This window comes from Bos javanicus, chromosome 5 (genome assembly GCF_032452875.1).
Source record: "Bos javanicus breed banteng chromosome 5, ARS-OSU_banteng_1.0, whole genome shotgun sequence".
In the NCBI taxonomy this organism is placed as follows: Eukaryota; Metazoa; Chordata; class Mammalia; order Artiodactyla; family Bovidae; genus Bos; species Bos javanicus.
The window spans coordinates 41,132,099-41,156,589 of record NC_083872.1 but is presented as its reverse complement, the minus strand read 5'-3'; the positions used below and the strand labels follow the sequence as shown (position 1 = coordinate 41,156,589).

The 24,491-nt window shown below is 36.9% G+C and overlaps 1 protein-coding gene across 6 annotated transcripts in view; it reads left to right on the top strand.

Moving 5' to 3' along the window:
• The first annotated feature begins 518 nt into the window (after window positions 1-518).
• The window catches only part of LRRK2 (leucine rich repeat kinase 2), a 204,458-nt gene continuing 180,485 nt past the window's right edge, over window positions 519-24,491 (top strand). The window contains exons 1-9 of one of the 6 annotated variants that reach the window (XM_061416444.1): window positions 519-1,028; window positions 1,324-1,409; window positions 5,753-5,862; window positions 9,255-9,343; window positions 12,332-12,466; window positions 15,216-15,350; window positions 20,957-21,088; window positions 23,580-23,699; window positions 24,327-24,466. In XM_061416444.1, the coding sequence (XP_061272428.1) occupies window positions 875-1,028; window positions 1,324-1,409; window positions 5,753-5,862; window positions 9,255-9,343; window positions 12,332-12,466; window positions 15,216-15,350; window positions 20,957-21,088; window positions 23,580-23,699; window positions 24,327-24,466 (1,101 nt within the window). In that variant the 5' untranslated portion in view covers window positions 519-874. Of the gene's footprint in view, window positions 1,410-5,752; window positions 5,863-9,254; window positions 9,344-12,331; window positions 12,467-15,215; window positions 15,351-20,956; window positions 21,089-23,579; window positions 23,700-24,326; window positions 24,467-24,491 lie in introns of those variants that run through there. The other 5 variants (XM_061416443.1, XM_061416445.1, XM_061416446.1 and 2 more) reach the window with 5 other exon arrangements.

The window sequence follows — 24,491 nt, the reverse complement described above, 5'->3', positions numbered from 1 at the left end:
AATTTTCAGAATCTTATCTAGTGCAAACTCAAATTTTCAAAAGCTAATTTTCGTGGCCTTTTGGCCAACAGAGCCTCAGTTAACAGGAAAATGTTTTTATTTCCTTTCCTACAAACAAGTCGTAGCAACCATAGAAAAGCACATTTTGGTTGCTTAACTATGTCCATCCTCGGGGGGGAAAATTCCTCATCTCCCAATAGGGGGAACTCCAAAGAGAACGTTTTCCTAAAAGGGGCCAACTGGGCGGCGTTCTCTTTTCCCAAGGCCCCGATTTCTATTCTTGGATCTGGAGATCTGCGGCGGCTTTTTTCTTCTTCCTAGTTCCCAGAGGTTCCGCGGGCTGCAGGAGACCAGGCTGGCGGGTCAGGGGGTGGCCCGGGATGAGGACCACACGCCTCCTCGGCCTCTGAAGTGCCCGGGGCCTGGGCAATTAGGCGGAGTCCGCTGAGTCGGTTTCTTCCTGCGCGACTCCCGGCGCCTCCACCGGGGCGGGCGGGATCCGGTCCCGGGAGGCTGCGCCCGCCCAGGGTCTCGACTCGGCGGCGCGGGGGACACGGGCGCGGCCTCACTCGGGCCGGGCCGCTCTCGCTAGTCCTGCCCACCCGGCAAGGTTCTACGCTGGGCCACACCTCGGCCTTCTCTCCTGCAGGCTCCTGCTCGGGGTTTTGGCCTTGGGTGGGGGAGGAGGACTCTGAGGAGGAGGGCTCCGAGAGAGGGCGGGGAGCCGCCACCTTTGCATAAATAGGCGGGCGTGGGTGCTGATGCGGCTGGCTGTGAGTGCTGGCTACGGCCGGTGAGCTGGGCTCGTCTTCTTCCTTCCCGGAGCTCTCGGCCTTAGTGCAGGAGGGGCGGCCAGTTTGGAGGAGGGTCGGTCATGGCCAGTGGCAGCTGCCAGGGGTGCGAGGAGGAGGACGAGGAATCTCTGAAGAAGTTGATAGTTAGGCTGAACAATGTCCAGGAAGGAAAACAGATAGAGACGCTGGTTCAAATCCTGGAGGATATGCTGGTGTTTACTTACGCCGATCACGGTAATCTTTTGTCGGGAAACTGTTGCTTACCGCCCGCACCGCCCCCCCCCCCCCCACTCCACCCCCCGCCGCTCTCCCAGGCCTTTTAAACAAACTTTCTCCTCCCAACTTTGTGGCCACACAAACCTGCACTCTTGAGAAGTCGAAAGCTCTCTACTCCTTTGGGCAGAAAAGAGCCGACAATTCTAGGAAGGTCTTGCGCTCATTTCTTCTGCTTTCTCCCTCCTTTTCAGACTTAAAAGGGGTGCCATGAATCGTGACTTTGCTCCTTTCCCTTAACCCCCTTCTTTTCCAGCCTCCAAGTTATTTCAAGACAAAAATGTCCACGTGCCTCTGTTGATCGTCTTGGACTCCTATATGAGAGTCGCTAGTGTGCAGCAGGTAAAAGAGTTGCTTTCATTTCGCCCATTTCCCCTTCTTTGGAAATAGGTGTTTTTCTACTGATACTTTGTACCCAGAGTTCTGGGTTATTTCTGAGATTTGTCCTGACAAACCACTGTCTGTGGTTTTAAGATGGAAGCATTGTTAAATCATTATCAAATGTTAACGGTGTAAGAGGGCCTACTCTGTGCTCCTTAATTATCATTAAGATGTAACTTTAACTGACAGAATATGGATGGTGATGGGAGGGGAATAATAATGGGTTGAGGTTTGGTTTCTTTCATTGGCTAGATGTGTTCGTAAGTGTTTAAATGAAATTATTCTAAGATTCTTCCCAATGTACAGCATGTTCTAGAGATGACATCATTGTGAATAGTTTGGGAAAGAGGAATAATGAACAATAATAGAATTAATAATTAATTACTTGAAGTTACTGGCAAACTCTCATAGGTTTAAGGTTTTCTTTTTTAAACTTGAAGACAGATTTCTAGCCTTCTTTAGTTGTAGTACACCTTGTATTATCTTAAGAGAGTAATGTTTTAGGATTCCCTTGTAAGTTTAAATCTGTACTTCTCAACTGTTTTCATATAAAATGAATGTAAAAGTGAACCTTTTAGAACCTGTATCATAGGAAACCCAGAAATTTGTTAAATATCTCAGATATATTTGAAAAGGAGCCTTAAGATGAAAATTACGTCAAAACAAAATTACTGCTCAAGGTTAACTTCCTTTGTAGATTTTGAGATTTAGGGAACTGACATAAGTTTTCTCATTTGCATGTTAGATTCTAAACGGAAAGAGAATTGAACTTTGAACTCTATCTAGGTGCAGTGTTTCTTAATATCTACTTGAGAGGCTAGACCTATGTAAGAATTATCTGAATCTCTGTCTGTATCAATTATCTTATGCTTAATCTCTGTGTCCAGCTATGTCTAGCTTGGGTGAACCATATACCTAGCTTTTATATGAAGATCTATATATGTGAGATAAACGGGTACTTTTATTTTTCTTCAACTGAAGTATATCCCATCTGACTATTGATTTTCAGGCTGTTAGTAAATAAGATCAAGAAAAAAATGGAGGCATGATAAAGACACTATTCTTTTAACACCCAGTGTCTGAAATTTTGCCTATGAAACATGATTCACTCTCCCGCACTGGCCTTTTGTGCTTGCTGCTCTCCACCCACATCATCCTTCTTACTTGCCTCTGCTTTGGTGTTCAAAATTGCCTTGTTTGTCACACTCCATTCCTTGGATTCTGTTTTTGGTAGAGTCTTCTCTGCCAGGTACAACTCTGAACAGCTGGGCCCTGGGTAGGCTTGGTCTGCAGAGGAGGTAGTGCTAGACTTGAGAATCTAAGGGAGTCTGCAACATACCCACCTCCTAATTTTTCTTCATTTTAGAAACTGCCAGAGCCCAGACATGTTTGTTTGGGGTAGTTATGAATGTCATTCAATATCCTTGCCCAGTAGGTACCAAAGACAGAGTATGTAAGAAAATCAGGAATTGTCTTTTGATTTGGTGATTTAATGGAATAGAATTACTAGTTGCAGCGCAGTATATTAACCTGCAAAAGGCATTATGTTTGTGTAGTTATCATTTGATTCTTGATGAAATCTGCTTCCCTTTCAGAAATCTCACTGAATATTTTTTTCTCAGAGTAAATAGCTCATTTAGGACCACAGAGCAAGTAACAGAGTCAGAACTCAAGTTTCACACACCTTCAAAATCTTTTTTCATAATACAATAGGTGCTGAATTCACAAGCTTTTTGTATAACTAAAGAGTATAGTGGTTTGGTACAAATATTGTGGCCATGCTATGCCTACTGATGTTATTGATTTAAATTATCATTGATCTTATCAAAGGGATGTTTTAATACTCTACTTAAAAGAAAATATTGTCTTCTTCAAATTTATGCATATTACTGGTAAAATTAATATAGATATACTTTAAAGCTTTATACATTTGAATCAGCTGAACATACTGAAATAAAAGCACTTGATGAATTTAGGGAATTAAATTACCCTTCAAAAATAAACATCAAGGTTTGTTTTTAGAATTTAACATGACATTCCTGACTCTGAATTTTTATTTTCAATGTCTTTTCATACTTTATTAGTTCTCCTTAATAATCACAGTCTTTAGACAGTTGATACTTAGGCTATTTGTCTTACAAATTTCTTTTCCTGCAAATCATCTGAACATTTCTCTGTGTTCTTCAGTTTTACATTACTTTATTCACACAGTTTCCATCTTTGATGTGAGTGAAATATATGCAAGTGACTAAAATGTTCTTTAAACCCTAGATGTTTCCCATTGTGCATTAATTAGATAACTTGAGTTTACAGAATAATTATAATGAAGTGAAACTACCAATTGTATTACGACTGTCCAAGATGGGAGGTTTCTCTTTTTGAAAGATAAGCTTTTAATTGAATACATTAATGGATCATTTGTTACCTCCACTTTGCAGCTAGCGATTCTATTTAATCATAGAAGCTCAGTTACTTCAGTCTTTTTGCAAAGCAGTTTTACTGATGCTGCTATTTCACCAACCAAAGCAAAACAGGGTTTTTCCTTGAGTCAGACATGCAGGTGCAGAGATGAGTATAGCATCCTGTGTGATTTATGATTTATTTCCCTCCAGAAACTGTTCCAAATGTTACTTTTGAAATACTTAGTTGAAAAAATCTTGATATATTTTATGAAAGCACAGAAATAGCCAGTTTCTATGGCATCTGGATTGTCAATATCTGTTCGGCTTACGTGGAGAAGGATGTCTACTCAAATATAGGTAAAAATAACTGTCAAAAATTGCTTCCTTTTCAAGGAATTTGAAATTGTGTAAGAGCAAGTAATGACAGAGTAAAGCAATTCATGCTTAATCCAGAAAAGATCTGGAAATAGTATTTGTAAATAACTCTTGTATAAACACTTTTATCATATTAAATACCCCTTGTTTATTCCTGTAAACAATTAGGAAATGTGTGCCATTATTCCTCTTCAGATGCATAGAAATTTCTCCCCTGGTCATCCAACTCTGTGCCACTCAGCTCCAATTCACACATTCAGTCACATTTAGCAATGGACCCCTCTCTGGCAGCCTGAGGACTATTTAGAATCTTACTTCTCTTCCTCACAGCTCATCAGTTTTAGAAGTTTCCTTTGCACTGTTTTAAGTGAACAAATTTATAGTTCTTTTGAAATCTGACTCAAATCACACTTTTTCTGTATTATATTCTTCCCTGAGCAACTCTAGCTGACAGTGAATCCAGCTTTCAAAATTCATATTATATTGGTATTTATCACACATCATGGTTAGGCACTTCTCCATGAATCTGTAGAACTGAATATCTATGCATATTCTTTTTTTGACCATATCAAGTGTAGTTTTGTAACAAAGTAAAAAGAATTGAAGAGTCCTTATATTTGGAGAGAAATATATGGCAGGAAGAGTGAGTTAATCTCCAGTTTGGAATTAAAGTATCATTAATATTTAAAAATGTATTTTTTAGAAGTAAAGAGCAACTTACTCAATCTGGCATCACTTGTATAAGTGAAGTGAATGAAGGTATATTTAAAATGCATCAGTAAAATCATAATTCATTTGGAAATATGAAAGACTTAAAGGACATTTGTGATGTCTCGACCTCATCAACCCATATTTAGGTACACTGAAGAAGTCTAGAGGAGTCCATTGAAAAGTTCTGCCTGCTCTCCATCTCATAGTGCCTTTCTCTTCTTCCTGTGAAAGACGTTACACTGTCATCAGACAGTGCTGCTTCTCTTGCCATTTGTCCTAGCTTTATTATCTGGGGAGCCGTCTTTCCTGATAATTTACACTTGGCCGTCAAAATCTCTGGCTTTTCCTAATCTTCCATTCCAAACTACTTCATTTCTTCTTTTAGTTAAAATCCTAAATATCTAAAATAAATTCTGTCAGGTGGATGTGCCTTAAAAAGTACAAAGCCCTGAGATCAGCCTTTCCTGTACGTCATAGTCTTGGTATGTCCTCTAAAACTATTTTTTAAGTTTTATTTTATTGCTTTTTATTTAGACAATAAGCAATTTGTTTCCTTCATCATTCAGAAATATTACTTTTTGTATGCCCTTTCAGTAGATTTTTGGAGAAAGATGTTTTCTAATTGTATGACTTGCTTTTTGAGTATAATTTTGTTATACTCCTTTTTAGTATAATTTTGAATATAAGTTTGTTTTAAAATAACTATTTTAAAATAATAGTCACCTAGTCTATTAAGAATGAAGAGATTCTTTGACTAAATATGTTCAATATATGTGTGTTTGTTTTAAAATGTGAATATTTGTTTCTTATTTTTAGGTGGGTTGGTCACTTTTATGCAAATTAATAGAAATCTGTCCAAATACAATGCAAAGCTTAATGGGACCCCATGATATTGGACATGATTGGGAAGTCCTTGGGGTTCACCAGTAAGTATGTAAAAATATACTGCACTAAATATCTGTATGACAGCCCTTTTCTTGATACATTGTATTTGCAATTCAAGCCAAACTGATAAAAATCCTTTAAAATACATGTAGTTTTCCTTGAATCAGTGATTTACATTTATAGAGAGCTTATTTGAGGTAAAATGTTAGATGTTGTTATTATTTTAATATAATAATAGTTATACAGTTGATTAAATTGTAGATTGTTGATGAATGCTTATGAATTCAAGCGAATAATAGATTTCTTTCTTTCTTTCTTTTTTTTTTTTTTTTACTTTTTAATAGTAGAATTGACACAAAACACTGGCCTCCCAGGTGGCGCTAGTGGTAAAGAACCCTACCACCAATACAGGAGACTGAAGAGACTTGGGTTCAGTCCTTGGGTTGGGATGATCCCCTGGAGGAGGGCACAGCAACCCACTCCAGTATTCTTGCCTGGAGAGTCCCACGGACAGAGGAGCCTGGTGGCTACAGTCCATAGGGTTGCACCAAGCAGGACATGACTGAAGCGACTTAGCACACGCACAGGACACAAACCACTACTTCTTCAAAACAAACATATGGAAACTAAAATGTTCTCTGCTGCTGCTGCTGCTGCTAAGTCGCTTCAGTTGTGTCCAACTCTGTGCGACCCCATAGACGGCAGCCCACCAGGCTCCCCCATCCCTGGGATTCTCCAGGCAAGAACACTGGAGTGGGTTGCCATTTCCTTCTCCAATGCATGAAAGTGAAAAGTGAAAGTGAAGTTGCTCAGTCACACCCGACTCTTAGTGACCCCATGGACTGCAGCCCACCAGGCTCCTCCGTCCATGGGATTTTCCACGCAATTTAGAAATGTATGCTTTACTGTCTTTAAAAAGCACATTTATGTATATTCATATGTATATATTTAATGAGCTTAAATGCAGCTTTCAAAATGAAGGAAAAAGAGGAAATTATCTTTCAGCACATCTGCAGCCAAATCTTGATAGCTATTTACTAGCTATGTTATTGCAGTTTTCAAACAATGACTTCGAAACTACTTCTTTAGCCATAATTAGTTAAGAAAATTTTTTCTGTGTTTCCAGGAAAATCCTTTTTGGATAACTTTGGATAACTGTTGGATAACTTTTTTGTTTCTTGACATTTAATAAAATATCTTCTGTCATCAAGTTTAGGTGTTCTTTATACTTAATGTGACTTTTCTTTACCTCAGAAAAGTGAATACTTTAATTTCCAAAGATATATTGCTGTGGAGAACATAATTAATGCAAAACTAAATTTTACGTCTCTATTAGTTTTAACCGTGGCTGCAAGTTTAGACAAATAAGAGCTGTTTGTTCACAGGCGAGTACACCTATGCTTGTGTATTTTTCCATCTTTGATAAATATGAGTTGCTGTTTTTCAGATTCTAGCATTAAAGAGTGTGCTTTGCAAAGAGACTGTTTACAATGAATAGATATTCTCATCTCCAAACTAATCCCTGAAATTCTATGTCAATAATAAAGAATACAACATTTATTTATTTATTTATTTTTTGGTGAGCAAGGCCCGCACTTTATTTTCCAAAGTAGTTTTTATACCTTAAGTTATGCATAGAGGGCACCCCACTCCAGTACTTTTGCCTGGAAAATCCCATGGACGGAGGAGCCTGGTAGGCTACAGTCCATGGGGTCGCTAAGAGTCGGACACGACTGAGCGACTTCACTTTCACTTTTCACTTTCATGCATTGGAGAAGGAAATGGCAACCCACTCCAGTGTTCTTGCCTGGAGAATCCCAGGGATGGGGGAGCCTGGTGGGCTACCGTCTATGGGGTCGCACAGAGTTGGACACGACTGAAGCGACTTAGCAGCAGCAGCAGCAGCAGCAGAGGATAATGGGGGAAGGGGTATAGTCATGCAAGGTCAGCAGTCCTTGATCCTTATCGAAGCCAGGCTTTATTTCTTCAAACTTATCATATGCAAAAGTTTTAGGTGATTTACATCATCTTCTGGCCAGGAGGCCTGTTAACATTTTATGACCCTTTCTTCAGAAAACTTATTTTTCTCTAAAGGTGATTGTTCTAAAGTCAGGTGCCACCCTCCAAAAGCATTAGATAAAGTTGCATTCCTATAGGGCAAAAGCGTGATGGGCTATAACAAGAAAAGTATTAACTCAAGGGAGTACAGCATTTAATGAAGAATTAGGCAAAATATGCCTGCAATTATAGTTATAATGTTATGTGTCCCTTGGTTTGGATGAGAATTTCCAAAATCCCCAAAGGTTTGTAATCTGTAACTTTAGGGAGACTTGGAAAACATACTTAGTCATATTTTAGTACAAACTGAATGTTCCAGTTAACTTACGTGAATGTTTCTGGAGGAAGTTTCTTTTCACTCATTTATTTGCTCACTCATCATTTATTCATCTTCGGTTCATCGGGTATTTATTACACCCCTCCTTTAGGCCAGAAGTAGTGTGAACAATATAGACACACTCTTCTCTATAGTGGAATATATTAGATCATTTCCAGCCAATAGTTATTGTGAAACATATCTCCTGGTATTCAAGGACTTTTCCTCCCTAAAGGCTTACAGTACTAAAGGCGAAATCTCTTGAGTGGTAATGAAGTCAAGAATAGTGGGAATGATTCAAGAAGAGGTAGGGGCAGTGTAGGTAGGAGGAGAATTAACAGAGTTGAAGGAGTCTCTCAATTCCTTACCTCATCGCTAGAGACCATGTGCCGAGTTTCTTGAATCTAAGTGAAGCCATGGAAGCTCTATTTTCTAACAATAGAAAGCCAAGCAGCACTAGGTAGGAATAAACTATAGATTGTATTTTTAAAATTAATCAGCCCTGAGTAGAAATAGACTACAGCCTGTATATTTTAAAATTAATAACTCAGGGGCTCAAATCAAATGTATTTGAACTGACAATATTACTGATATACTAGGTTCACTTTCTATAATATCAATTTCTCTTTTAAAAATAATAAAAAGTGAATAATATAAATATTCAAATGGTTTTTAATTTTTGTATACAAGCTAACATTTTAATTACATCTCTATAATTTAATACATAAATATGTGTCACATAATACTCACAAGTTTGTATCACATATAAAACGACTAATCCCTTAGTACATTTAGTTCTGTATTATTTTGAATATAGAATTGAGTGAAATAGTTAATAATTGAAAAATATTTTGAGGAAAAAGTTATAACTTTTCTGTTGAGACTCATAATTACCTGTTAATCATTGTAAGCCTGGCTCAGGTTTATAGGGAAAAAAACACACTAGCTTCAATATAGGGAATGAAGTGCAATGAGATAAATAACAATGTAGATGAGTAAGAGACAATATCTAAAAGAATAAACATCTAGGATGATCTTGATTTTTGTTTTTAATTACAGATTGATTCTTAAAATGCTAACAGTTCATAATGCCAGTGTCAACCTGACAACAGTTGGATTGAAGGCCTTAGATCTTCTCCTAACTTCAGGTAGTATATATACACCCATATTTCTAATGTTGACACAAGTTAAAAAATAATTTAAACCATTTACTGAATATATTTAAACTTTTTAAAAAAATATAATATTATAACCTCAATATTGATGATTTCCAAAATTCTGTGTATCCATTTTCCTTTTCTCTCCTTATCTCTTTTCTCTAAACTTTTTCTCTCAAAAATACCACCCAACATATTGGCCTTAAACATCACCTTGTATATTATTCCCAAATTTAATTTCTGTCCTCAGCTTTGCTCCTCTGATCTGGTCCCGCATCTCATATTCCCATTAGTTTGTTAGCCATACGTGTCCTGTCATGAGTATTTGTTCTCCATTATATCTCTAATGTACTTTCTATAAAACATGTAGAGTATGACAATAGTAATATGTCATAATAAAAATATATAGCCTTTCTTCTTTTGTGCTTGCTAAATGCTAGGTTTAACATGTAAAATACTTCATATGCTTTTAAAAACATAATCCTCAAAACATCCCTTGAGAGAACCCTGAAACCAGAGAGATTGCCTCAGCAAAAAGCAGTGGAAACAGGTTCTTATTTCACGTGTCAGGTTCTTTCCCTGAGTAAACTTCTGCTTGAAGGATAATGGACCTGGAAACAAAGAGTTGCTGTGGTGCAATCGTTGTGATCATTGCTGTGCTGGACACTTGCTGTGATGTAAGATTCTAAGAAGAAAGACTGCTTACAGGGAAGCTAATCAAAAAGGATAGGGAGGCTTTCCTTCAACGTGTGAAGGGTACTTGAGGTCAAGAGAACAGCATTTGCAACATTGCAGAGGTCTAGGAGGAGAGCATGAGAGGAGCTGGAAGTGTGGGTGGTAAGATTTTAAATGCTTTCATAATCCCTGCCAAGTGATGAAGGCCCATTAGGAGAAAGAAAAAGGAAGACAGAGGGTGAAGATCAGAGAATAAAAGAAGAGGGATAGGAAAGGTCTGAAGGTCCTCACCACTTCACCAGAGCCTTTTATTACAATATGTAATAGAATTTGCTAACTAGTCTTGGCGGTTTAGTTGCCAAGTTTTGTCCATCTCTTGTGACCCCATGGACTGTAGCCCACCAGGCACCTATGTCCATGGGATTCTCCAGGCAAGAATAGTGGAGTGGTTTGTCATTTCCTCCTCCAAACTAGTCTTAATCATGATTTATCTTAAACTCATCCTTGGGAGTCTTTTTTGGGAGTGTGTGAAGATTTATTCTGCATTTGGCGATGGACAGGTGGTTTATGAATTTGAAAAATCTCGCAATATGAATATGTTGAGATTAGCAGCATGCAGACAGTTATGAAATTTGATATGTGTTTTGCAAAAGAGTAGTTAATTTCTTCCCTATACCATTGAGAATTTTGAGTTTTTAGGGAAGTTTGTAAAGTGTTTTAGAGTTCATTTCAGATACTTTATTAGAGGCTAATTTATGAATCACTTTTTGTTTGGCTTATTTGTTAACTGATGTGATAGTTATTACAGCTGAGGCAGAGTTCCTGCAATGAAGAAGTTCACAGTCTAGCAGCATTGTCTAATACAACTTTTTGCAATGAAGGAAATACTGTACATGTTTAAAATCATGGCTTATAGCCATATGTGGTGGTTGAACTTGGGAAATGTGAGGAGCTAAATTTTAATTTTATTTAATTTTACTTAATTTAAATTTGAGTTTAAGTAGCCTCATGCGATTAGTGGCTACAGAATTGAACAGCCCAACAAAGAGATAAAAAGCATTTAAAGAGATAATTTCAGTTTAATAAGAAAAGTACCATAACAGAAATAGGAAGAAAACTACCATAGGAACACAGAGAGAAGCTCGGCTTATTTGTGGGATTTAAGGGCATGTCCGTGACCTGTCTAAATTTTAATCCAGCTCTGACTCTTGTTTGTTCACTTTGGGCAGAGTTACTGGGTCACTTCTGTGGTTGTTTTCTCATCTCTGACATGAGGATTGCATCTGTCTCGTGGGGCTGTGGTGATTTACACATGTTAGAGTGAACTGTCAGTGCTTCAACCTAAGTCTGATGTGTTATGTGCTGTACACGTGTATGCTATGACTACCCCTCCTACAGTTTTTATTGACTGAATAGGTGCTGTTTATGTTATGCCTTGAATTAAGGTAGCATTATATTTGGTGTAGAAAAGGGCAAGGGCATTCCACTCAGCTAGTGCAAATGCAAAAATTTATATCAAAGGAAATGTGTTTGTGATGAGCAGAGAGCTTAGCGTGTTTGGAGTCAGTAGTTCAGGGAGGGACGTGAGGCTGATGAGATACATGTAATCTGTGAAGTGTCTCGTTTGTCAGATTGAGGAGTATGAGAATGTCTTAGAAGACTTCAAAGGGAATTATAGATCACATTTATGTTATAGAAATATAGTGCAGGGGATCAACTAGTTAGGTAGGAGTTTGCACCAAGCAGAGCAGTTAAGCAATTGTGTTTGCATTCTAGGTGAGAGGGGATGGGGTCCAGAACAAAATAGAAATGGAGGGGCCTAGTTCAAAAGGACTTTTTGAAATATTTAGAGGTTAGACTTGAAGGACTTAGTATGAGTTGATTCTTTGGTTGGGCAGAATGAGAAGAGGGAGAATGAAAGAAGGAAGATGACTTAAATTTCCCTGGTAACTATTGGATCCAAGGTGGTATCATTGATGAAGAGATGCAATTGGAGTAGGTGAGGTTTGGGGTGGCCATGGAGCATTCAGATGATGTTGTTTAAGAGGCAGAAATATTTCAGGAGTTTGGGGCAAGAGGTCTTGGTAATGGTCATTGATTGGGAATCATAAAGTTATAGGAAAGTGTACTAGGGATTTATCTCATTTAGAAAGACCATAGATCTTGATAGGGCTAACAGCTGGGGCAATTAAGTGGTTCATCAAAAAGAGAAGTTCACAAACCATCATAGCCCTCATGTAAAAATTAAGACATTAAATGTTAAAGCAGCTATTTACTTGGAGCTTATTATTCTCTTCAAAATAGGTAAAATCACTTTGCTGATATTGGATGAAGAAAATGATATTTTCTTGTTAATCTTCGATGCCATGCGCACATTTTCAGCCAGTGATGAAGTCCAGAAACTTGGATGTAAAGTTTTACATGTGCTGTTTGAGAGAGGTACTTAAAAATGTCAAACTCTTTATATTGATATTTATATAAGAAAAAAGGGTTTATAAGGATTTATAGTAGGAAAAGTAGGATTAATTATCATGATAAGAAGATATTTAAAACTGTACTATTTATTAAAATTTGAGTTGTCAGTGAAGGATAGATAATGGAGTTAATTCAGAAATATTGCTTGTTTTTTACAGAATAAATTTCATTCATGGATTATAAATTATGTAATTGTAGTAAACTTTCTTCCATTGCTTAACAAGGCATAGGTTCACTTTGTAAACCGGATGTGTAGGAGTTAAAAAAGAAAAAAGTAAAACTATGAAGTCAAGCACAGGTTAAATTTGGGTTTATGATGTTAAGTCATCACCAGAGATTTTAGACATTGCTCAAGGCTCTGGCTAAAGAACAGAAAGTTTACAAAGTTTCCCTTAGGAATAAGACTAATATGTATTTTATTACATAACACTGAGATTGATGACAGAGATAGCCATGTAATTTTATAGTTAGTTGGAACCTTTGGTTCTTCCACTGGCTTGATGAGGAAATGGATCAGAGAAGTGAAATGAGTAACCTGCCTGAAGGCACACAGCTAGTTATCTCCATTACAGTTCATTTGACTAAGTTTTTTGAGAGCACCTTTTATGTCATTGTGAGAGCCAACAATGGTCGGGGTTTAGAATAAGAAGAACCTCGTGGGGCCTGTGTCCATACCAGTTTGCCTATTCCAGTTTCTGGCGGATCCAGGAATGGAATAGATCACCTTATACTGTTTAATTTCCTGCCTTATTCTAAGAAGACTTAAAATAGTTTATAGATATTTATAATACATTAGAAGGGAAAAATGAATGAGGAAATGGGTGAAGGGAAAACATGATGCTAGGTTAAATTTATTGCTTCAGATCCTGTATCTTTGCAGAGAGATGGACCAGAAATTCGGTACTTTGCTTTCTATCAGGCAAAGGAAAGAGGCAGAAACACTGATTACAAAGTTACTTGAAATAAAAGTAAGCCCATTAATCAGAAGAAGCAATCATGGGAGACTTGGGGAAAATCCTCCTTGAGTCTCCCTGGATGAGGTGATAAAATGCGCACATTCTGTCATTTCAGTGAAAGACTATCAAAGGGCCTGGGCCTCAGCTCTCTGATGAAGGGGCTTGGTGGAGGAGAGGAATGGAGGAGGTGCATGTCTCTCAGGCTATCTTCTCTAAATGTTACATCTGGCAACTAAGCTTTTGATAAGAATTGGGCAGAATAGAATTTGAGGAGTTATTGTCTTGAGAGCTTGTAATCGTCTGTGCTGCAGTTTAAGGGCACATCATTATTCATGAAAGAAGGGTTAACATAATTCTCTCCAGTGTTGTGGGATCCAAGACCTGTGAAGAGGCACCAAGGAATGTTGAAAAGAAGATCTTACTGTGATAGAAAGATCAACGCTAACAATGTGATTGTAAATGTAGACTAGAAACACTTCTGAAGTTTTGAAGAGTTTCAGGTTCCCCAGGACTTAGTGACACCTGTAAAGTGAATTTTCAAAATTTAAAACTATGCTCTGGAAACTGTTCCATAAAATGAGAAGATTTGGTGACACTCCACCTTTATTAAAAGAACCCAATCAATTTCACATTATACTACATGGACTATTGGTATAAAGTTGAACAACAGAAACTAATGTTGATCATGAAGAGTGCTGCATTTTCTAACATTTATGTCAGTGTTATTCTCAGGCCAGATAAACCAGATTTTTATACATGTTTTTGAGGTTCCCATCCAATAAAATGACTCTAAATGAAACTCACTGCTTGATCCAAAGACTAATTATGAAAATTAATGAGGACATTTGTTGAAGAAAGCTGAGCGCAGAAGAATTGATGCTTTTGAACTGTGGTGTTGGAGAAGACTCTTGAGAGTCCCTTGAACTGCAAGGAGATCCAACCAGTCCATTCTAAAGGAGATCAGTCCTGTGTGTTCTTTGGAAGGAATGATGCTAAAGCTGAAACTCCAATACTTTGGCCACCTGATGCGAAGAGTTGACTCATTGGAAAAGACTGTGATGCTGGGAGGGGTTGGGGACAGGAGGAAAAGGGGACAACAGAGGATGAGATGGCTGGATGGCATCACCGACTTGATGGACGTGAGTTTGAGTGAACTCCGGGAGTTGGTGATGAACAGGGAGGCCTGGCATACTGCGATTCATGGGGTCGCAAAGAGTCACACACGACTGAGCCACTGAACTGAACTGAACTGAACTTTGTTGTTCTCTGATGAAATCAAGACCATTAAGATAGAGTATTTCAGTCTCATTACTTGTCATTTGCTGACGTTCATCCCTCTTAAACTGATGCATTTAGCTTAGCTGCCCTTCAACAGTGTACCACTAACCACTCCGTTTTAAGTATTGTGATATGTTCACTTCAATAGGCCATCTTTATTAGTCATAGATTAGTTTTCTCTAGAATCTTTCAAATGGAATTGTAAATAATTTTGGTTTTCTGAGAACTAGTCACTACATTTCAAAACATGGAGTAACTAATAGTAACTGATATGGGTCAAAACAAAATTATTTTACCTCAATCGCTTGTTTTCCTATTTTAAAATTACTAGGAAGGGATATTTGCTAAAGTATAGTCTTTAATTTATGTCTGTTGTATATACTATGTTATGATGAATTATCATGAGTAGTATATTTTTGAGTAATTAAACTTTTAAATCATGTTTCAGCTCTGTCAGTATTTTGTCTTTCATTTTTTAGTTTCAGAGGAGCAACTGACTGAATTTGTTGAGAATAAAGATTATATGATATTGCTCAGTGCATTAAAAAATTTTGAAGATGAAGAGGAAATTGTGCTCCATGTACTGCACTGTTTACATTCCTTAGCAATTCCTTGTAAGTAGCCTGCATACATGGTTTCTTTTTTGAACCTGAAAATTACAATATATGTTCTTTCTGAGTGTGTTTCAAAAATGTTTTTATTGGAAACCTGTAGGTGATAAAGCCATTCATTTGTTTATTCATCTGATTAATTTTTGTTTATTGATTTAGTACTGCTGCTGGCTCTGGGCTTTGTGCTGGGGAAATAGTAGCAAAAATATAAATATGTCTTGCCTTTTCTATTCCCATAGTACTGCACAAGATACAGATAAGCACAGAAGTGATTACAGAGTATTATAAGGCAAATGTTGGCAGAAGTACTTAGAGTTATGAGAACAAACAGGGAGTGAGGCGAGATCTCTCAGCAGAGTCTTGAATGATGAGGACAGCTTTGTGTGCAGAAAAATGTGAGATGAAGTAGAGCTGCAGGCAGTAACCCAAGGGTGGACATCTTAAAAGTGTAAAGATCCTTGAGCAAGAAAGCGTAGAAATATCAAGAGGATAAAAGTAGCTCAGTAAGCTGTATTTGTAAGTGTGTGGATGCATGTGTGTGTGAAATGCACATGCAGAGCCCTGAGCATCTGCTTGTATGCTGATTAATGGAGGTGAGGGAAGGGCTTGATAAGAATTAGTGGATGAGGCTGGAGACATAATCAGATGCTAAAAGGTCTGAAAAGTCACAGGAAGGAGTTTGAACTTTATTTTGTGATTCTTGGTTCGCATTTTGGTGATGCTTTGAAATCTAGCCACTTTTATAATAAAAAAGTACAAAAAAATTAATTTGGTCTGTATGCCACCAGTGAATGCTTCTATTACTTCAGATTTCAATTCCTTCTGTTTTATAAGTACACTTGAGCATTTTGTATTTCGTTTATTACGTATTTGGGCTTGTACAGGATTTACACATGCATTTATCTGGTAATAATTTCGTCTTCACATGTGTGAGGATTAAATCAGTTAAATAATGTTAAAAATGTAGAGTAGTACCTGATAATGTAATATAATAAGTGTGGTTAAAACTTTGACAGTATTACTACATACTTTGTATCTCATATATACGTAGTAAATATATATAATAAACATATGATTTCAGACATGGAATCTTACAGATATGAGACTTCAGTAAAAACTCTTGTGAAAGAATGCTCTTTCTTAGTAATGGTTATAAAATTTTATTCATGGAAAGTTAAACTGTTAAAGTAGATGGGGCTGAACAATAATGGAAAATGGAATTTATTTATTTATTTTTAAATTAATTTATGTTAATTAGAGGCTAATTAATTTACAGTATTTTAGTGGTTTTTGCCATACATCGACATGAATCAGCCATAGGAGTACATGTGTTCCCCATCTTGAACCCCTCTTCCACCCCCCTCTACACCCCATCTCTCAGGGTCGTCCCACTGGACCAGCCCTGAGCACCCTGTCTCATGCATCGAATCTGGACTGGCGATCTATTTCACATATGATAATATACATGTGTCATTGCTATTCTCTCAAATCATCCCACCCTCTCCCTCTCCCACAGAGTCCAAAAGACTGTTCTTTACACTGTGTCTCTTTTGCTGTCTTGCATATAGGGTCATCATTACCATCTTTCTAAATTCCATATATATGCATTAATATATTGTATTGGTGTTTTTCTTTCTGACTTACTTCACTCTGTATAATAGGCTCCAGTTTCATCCACCTCATTAGAACCGATTCAAATGCATTCTTTTTAATAGCTAAGTAATATTCCATTGTGTGTGTGTACCAAAACTTGCTTATCTATTTGTCTGCCGATGAACATCTAGGTTTCTTCCATGTCCTGGCTATTGAAAACAGTGCTGCGATGAACACTGAGGTACATGTGTCTCTTTCAATTTTGGTTCCTCAGTGTGTATGCCCAGCAGTGGGATTGCTGAGTCGTATAGTTCTATTTCCAGTTTTTTAAGGAATCTCCATGCTGTTTTCCATAGTGGCTGTACTAGTTTGCATTCCCACCAACAGTGTAAGAGGGTTCCCTTTTCTCTGTACCCTCTGCAGCATTTTTTGTTTGTAGACTTTTTGATAGTAGCCATTCTGACCAGCGTGAGATGGTACCTCATTGTGGTTTTGATTTGCATTTCTCTGATAATGAGTGATGTTGAGCATCTTTTCATGTATTTGTTAGCCATCTGTATGTCTTCTTTGGAGAAATGTCTGTTTAGTTCTTTGGCCCATTTTTTGATTGGGTTGTTTATTTTTCTGGAATTGAGCTGCAGGAGCTGCTTGTATATTTTTGAGATTAATTCTTTGTCAGTTGCTTTGCTTGCTGTTATTTTCTCCCATTCTGAAGGCTGTCTTTTCACCTTGCTTATAGTTTCCTTTGTTGTGCAAAAGCTTTTAAGTTTAATTAGGTCCCATTTGTTTATTTTTTGCTTTTATTTCCATTACTCTGGGAGGTGGGTCATAGAGGATCCTGCTGTGATTAATGTCAGAGTGTTTTGCCTATGTTTTCCTCTAGGAGTTTTATACTTTCTGGTCTTACATTTAGACCTTTCATCCATTTTGAGTTTATTTTTGTGTATGATATTATAAAGTGTTCTAGTTTCATTCTTTTACAAGTGGTTGACCAGTTTTCCCAGCACCACTTGTTAAAGAGATTGTCTTTTCTCCATTGTATATTCTTGCCTCCTTTGTCAAAGATAAGGTGTCCATAGGTGTGTGGATTTATCTCTGGGCTTTCTATTTTGTTCCATTGAGCTATATTTCTGTCTTTGTGCCAGTACCATACTGTCTTGATGACTGTAGCTTTGTAGTATAGTCTGAGGTCAGGTAAGTTGATTCCTCCTGTTCCATTGTTCTTTCTCAAGATTGCTTTGGCTTTTCAAGGTTTTTTGTATTTCAATACAAATTGTGGAATTATTTGTTGTAATTCTCTGAACAAATACCATTGGTAGCTTGATAGGGATTGCATTGAATCTACAGATTGCTTTGGGTAGTATACTCATTTTCAGTATATTGATTCTTCCGATTTATGAACATGGTATATTTCTCCATCTATTTGTGTCATCTTTGATTTCTTTCATCAGTGTTTTATAGTTTTCTATATATAGGTCTTTTGTTTCTTTAGGTAGATTTATTCCTAAGAATTTTATTCTTTTCATTGCAATGGTGAATGGAATTATTTCCTTAATTTCTCTTTGTTTTCTCATTGTTAGTGTATAAGAATGCAAGGGATTTCTGTGTGTTAATTTTATATCCTGCAACTTTACTATATTCATTGATAAGCTCTAGTAATTTTCTGGTGGAGTCTCTAGGGTTTTCTATGTATAGGATCATGTCATCTGCAAACAGAATTTTACTTCTTCTTTTCCAATCTGGATTCCTTTTATTCCTTTTTCTTCTCTAATTGCTGTGGCTAAAACTTCCAAATCTATGTTGAATAGTAGTGGTGAGAGTGGACACCCTTGTCTTCTTCCTGGCTTTAGGGGAAATGCTTTCAATTTTTCACCATTGAGGATAATATTTGCTGTGGGTTTATCATAAATGGCTTTTATTATGTTGAGGTATGTTCCTTCTATGCCTGCTTTCTGAGGGTTTTTATCATAAATGGATGTTGAATTTTGTCAAAGGCTTTCTCTGCATCTATTGAGATAATCATATGGTTTTATCTTCCAGTTTGTTAATGTGGTGTATCACATTGATTGATTTGCAGATATTAAATAATCCTTGCATCCCTGGGATAAAGCCCACTTGGTCATGCTATATGATCTTTTTAGTATGTTGTTGGATTCTGTTTGCTAGAATTTTCTTAAGGATTTTTGCGTCTATGTTCATCAGTGATATTGGCCTGTAGTTTTCTTTTTTTGTGGCATCTTTGTCTGGTTTTGGTATTAGGGTGATGGTGGCCTCATAGAATGAGTTAGGAAGTTTACCTTCCTCTGCAACTTTCTGGAAGAGTTTGAGTAGAATAGGGGTTAGCTCTTCTCTAAATTTTTGGTAGAATTCATCTGTGAAGCTGTCTGGTCCTGGGCTTTTGTTTGCTGGAAGATTTCTGATTACACTTTCAATTTCTGTGCTTGTGATGGGTCTGTTAAGATTTTCTAGTTCTTCCTGGTTCAGTTTTGGAAAGTTTTTTGTTTTTTTTCCTCATGGTTATGTTGCTCTCTGAGAGTCCAAAACTCCCCACAGACCTGCTGGTTAGAGGGTTTCCTGGTGTTTGGAAAATTCGCCTCCTTCACGACTCCCTCACTGGGATGGGTCTCAGTCCCTAACTCTTTTGTCTCTCTTTTTATCTTTTATATTTTGTCCTACCTCCTTTTGAAGAGAGTGGGCTGCTTTTCCAGGTGCCTGGTGTCCTCCACCAGCATCCAGAAGTTGTTTTGTGGAATTTGCTTAGTGTTCAAATGATCTTTCAATGAATTTGTGGGGGAGAAAGTGGTCTCCCCACCCTTTTCCTCTGCCATCATTGGACTGCGCCCGGAAAATAGAATTTAAACTTCTCTGAGTCATCTCCTACCAACAAACTGAATATATTTTTCATTTTGCCTTTCCTTGGCTATATATTTATTTGTTTTGTACTGGCTCTTTTGAAATTCATTTTTTTCCACCCACATTGACGTATCCTCACTGTAAATGGGCTGATTCATAATGAAAAGGTCAAAGAAAGTGGCAACTAAAAATACAAAAGCAAGCGTTTTAGACTACCTTTGAATCTAGAGCAAATCATATCTACGGTTCTGAGTAAAAGCAGGTAATTGTTTTAAGAGGCCATTTTCTTTAATTACAACAGCTTTTTTCATATTTAGTATTTTTTAAAGTACAATTTGAACATTAAAAATGTAATTTTAGGAAAAAAAGTTAGTTTGATTGTGCCCCCCCAAAAAGAAAGAAAATTGTTTTGCACACCTTTTTCTGTCTGTTTTAAGAATAGTAAATGTTTCATTGAGACATATAAATTAATTTTCTCCACATGGTTTCACATACTCTCTCTATTGATTAATTGCCTTTTCCAGTGAATTCTTTCCTTCCTTGTGGTTCATTTATGTCTATCTCTTAGTCATATATTTTAATATTCTGTCTCTTCTCTCACCTTCATCCATTCTTTTCCCTGTCTGTGGCAGAGCCTTCAGGAAGCTTGGTTTTGTGGCTTTTACACTGGCTATTCTGCTGCCCTTCTGGAATGAATAGGAATAGATCATGGCTGATTCTAGCTCTTCTGTTATGTGATATAATCTTGCTTTTCTTTCTATTAGTTTGAGAAAAAAGAACAATTAAAATCTATTATCCAATGGAATACTGCCTCATTAGGAAACAGGCCCCAAATTCATTTATTTGAAAACTAATGGCCAGGACTTTACATATTTTGACTTACATAAAAGCATTTTTCAGATTTCCCTATTTGTTTACATTTTTAAGCCAAGATACAGGAATAAAGCAACTTTCCCTTAGTCCTAGAAATGAGTTCTAAATTCTGTTATATTAACAATGAACAACAGTATTTTTATAGCTATTTGACAGAAAATGACATTTAAATTTGGTATTGTAGCCATTATACTTCTGTGTATTTAAAATCTCTATGAGATGTTTTTGTATGCATATTTCAATGGAGAAAATTATTGCCATATTGATAATTATGATTTCTTTAAATTTAGGTAGTAATGTTGAAGTCCTCATGAGTGGCAATGTCAGGTGTTATAATATTGTGGTAGAAGCCATGAAAGCATTCCCTATCAGTGAAAAAATTCAAGAAGTAAGTTGCTGCTTGCTCCATAGGCTTACGTTAGGTAAGTTACAACTCTTGGTTAATTTTTTATCACAGTCTATATGATGTAAGTGTATATAGCATACATATGTTGTATGTTGGTGGATAGGTAGCCAATCAACATACCCTGGATGGAAATATCGTAAAGTAGCAAACTGTCATGCCATGCTTAGGTAGAATTTTAAAAGGAGTGGCAAAAATAAATGTGCGCAATATGAGAAGTCTCATCTTATTGTTAATGCTATATTTGAAGTACTATTATGTAAATATTTATTGCATACAAAAGAATAAACATAACATTTAGAAAATGTGAAGTGCAATGCAAAAGAACGCCTCATCAAATTTAAGTATTAGTACGTTACCAGCGCTGGTAAAGATACTCTGGGCTCTGCCCTTCCACCACTTTCTCTACAGAGGTGAGCACTCTCCAGAGTTTTGTGTTAATAAATCTTTTGCTCTAAATTAAATTTTACTGTGTTTATATATCTCTGTAAATAAAATTGTTAATGTTTGCTTGTTATTGCTTAGTAAAAATGGTATCACGCTGAACGTTGTCTTCTGCAAGTTTTTAAAAACTGTGTTTCTGAGACTCATGAATATCTTGCATATAGCTGTATGTGTGTTCAGTGTGTGTGCTCAGTCTCAGTTGTGTCTGAGTGTTTGTGACCCCATGAACTATAGCCTGTCAGGCTTCTCTGTCCATGGGATTATCCAGGAAAGAATACTGGAGTGGGTTGCCATTTCCTCCTCCAGGGGATCTTCCTGACCCAGGGATGAAACCTGCATCTCCTAAATTGGCAGGCAGATTCTTTACCATTGACACACCTGGGAAGCATGGCATTGTTGTATGTAGTATTCTATTATGTAGGTATACCACTATTTATCCATTTATACCATTTATCCATTCTCCTATCCATGGACATTGGTTTATTTCTTGTTTTATGTTACTACCATCTGTATTGCCATGAAAATTGTAAAGGAAGGTGAATATCTTTTCAAATATTTCTTTGCTCTTGGTGCTTTCTTTTTTGTGGAATACCTGATTTGCCTTTTTCTGTTTTTCCATAGTATATTCTGTCTTTTTAAAAAAATGATTCATAGTTCTGGCTAATAATGTTTTGGTGGTCAGTTATATGTATTGAAAATGTCGAGCTGTCTTTTTATCTTTTTATGGCGGCTTTTGTAACATAATGTATTTTCACCTAAATTGTCTGAAAATAAGATAAGGCCACTGGTATTTGTTTAGAGTCACAAAGTTGGTCAGTGGTAGAGCAGCTGTTGTCAGTGACTTAGAAATAATAGTAGGGAAAAGGGGTGAGACAGCTGAAGTTTAGATAAGCCAGTAAAAGTAGAAGAGAATATTTTTTGAAATGACTTTTCAAAACTAGAGACTAAGGACTGGGGATTATGTCAGCTTAATGGATGAATGTGGAAGAGGTATGAACATAGAAAGATGCTGATACAGAAGAGTTACACTAATCTGCTTTTTGATTTTGCAACTTTGATTAATATTTAGTGTGGGCTTTAGGCTTTTAATGGTATAGGATCTTTTCCAATTCTGGCTGTGTATCTTAGGGATTATCTAATTACACATATAGCTAATTAGAAGTTTCATTCTTATTCCTACAAGGAAATGTGGTAATTGTTAGTGAGTTATAGTAAAAGCATTTAATGACAAGGAGGTTTTTTCCTTATCTTTTAGAAGACAGGAAAATTAAGCTGTTTTGTACACTGAATATTGTAGTGCCATGTATAAAAATATTTAGTTATTTGACTGTGTTGGGTCTTAGTTGTGTCCTGAGGGATCTTCACTGAATCACGAGGCGTTTTTCACTGTGGTGCAAAGACTCTAGATGGGCACATGGGCTCAGTAGTTGCAGTGCTCCGGTTCAGTTGCTCTGTGGCATATGCGACTGTAGTTCCCTAACCTGGAATCAAACCCTTTCCCACACTGCAAGGCGGATTCTCAACCACTGGACCACCAGGGAAGTCTCCACCTCGTGGTTTTTATATGATGACAAGAGGGGGACTTCCCTGGTGGCTCCATGGTAAAGAATTCACCTGCCAATGCAGTAGACATGGGTTCTATCCCTGGATTGGAAAGGTCCCCTGGAGAAGGAAATGGCAACCCGCTCCAGTATTATCATGTAGGAAATCCTGTGGACAGGAGTCTGGCGGGCTACTGTCCGTGGGGTCACAAAAGAGTCGGACAAGACTTTGCAAATAAACAACAGCAACAAGACATGAGACAGAATCAAACAACACAAGTTATATAACAGTTTTTTTTTGGCCCAGTCATTTCTGTTGTCTAAGCAAGATAGTTGAATGTGTGCATGAAATGTTTTTAGTTCTTTATGTAATCATTAAGTGATTTTAATTACAGTAAATATGTTTTAATGTAATTAAGAATAGTTATCACTACTCAAATATGTTGATTTAAATACTGTTACATAATTAAAGGTAATATAAGTTCCATGGATGAGAATTCTGCTAATATGTCACTTAACTTTTAGGTAACTTTTTTAATATCCTGGTATTAAATGAGGTGCATGAGTTTGTGGTGAAAGCTGTGCAGCAGTATTCAGAGAATGCAGTATTACAAATCGCAGCACTCAGCTGCTTAGCACTCCTCAGTAAGTAACTTCACTAACAAGGAAATTCTTTCAGGCGTGTTTGATCCTGAATGTTAACATTATAACAAGAAAGTTTTATATAGAGAAGGAACCCTTAATGCTTTTTCTTTTCCTACTGTGACACATTTTCTCATGGAGGATACTTTCAAGGGAATTAAAGTTGTGATAAGAGGGATGGTATGGGGAGGGAGGAGGGAGGAGGGTTCAGGATGGGGAACACATGTATACCTGTGGCGGATTCATTTTGATATATGGCAAAACCAATACAATATTGTAAAGTTAAAAAATAAAATAAAATTAAATTAAATTAAAAAAAAAAGAAACTGAGAAAAAATAAATAAATAAAGTTGTGATAAATATCCCAATTCAGATATCAGTGAATACATCTTTGATTTAGCTTTATTATCAGCAGTTCATTTTCTTAATTAATCTTCCTCTAGTCTATTAGTTTTGTTTGGTACCCTCTCCCTCATCTGACTTATCTACATGGAATAGCAAAATAATAGTGTGTAATATATTAAAGAGGTCTTTTAATTAACCAGTGCTCTGTTGATGTTTGAAAATAATGGTCTTAAGAGTTGGTCACTTGAAAGTATACATAAGTTATATGTTTACATTTTTCCAAAGCTGAGACCATTTTCTTAAATCAAGACTTAGAGGAAAAGAATGAGAATCAGGAGAATGACGATGATGAAGAAGATAAATTGTTTTGGCTGGAAGCCTGTTACAAAGCATTAACTTGGCATAGAAAGAACAAGCATGTGCAGGTTAGACTCTGTCATAAATTTTATA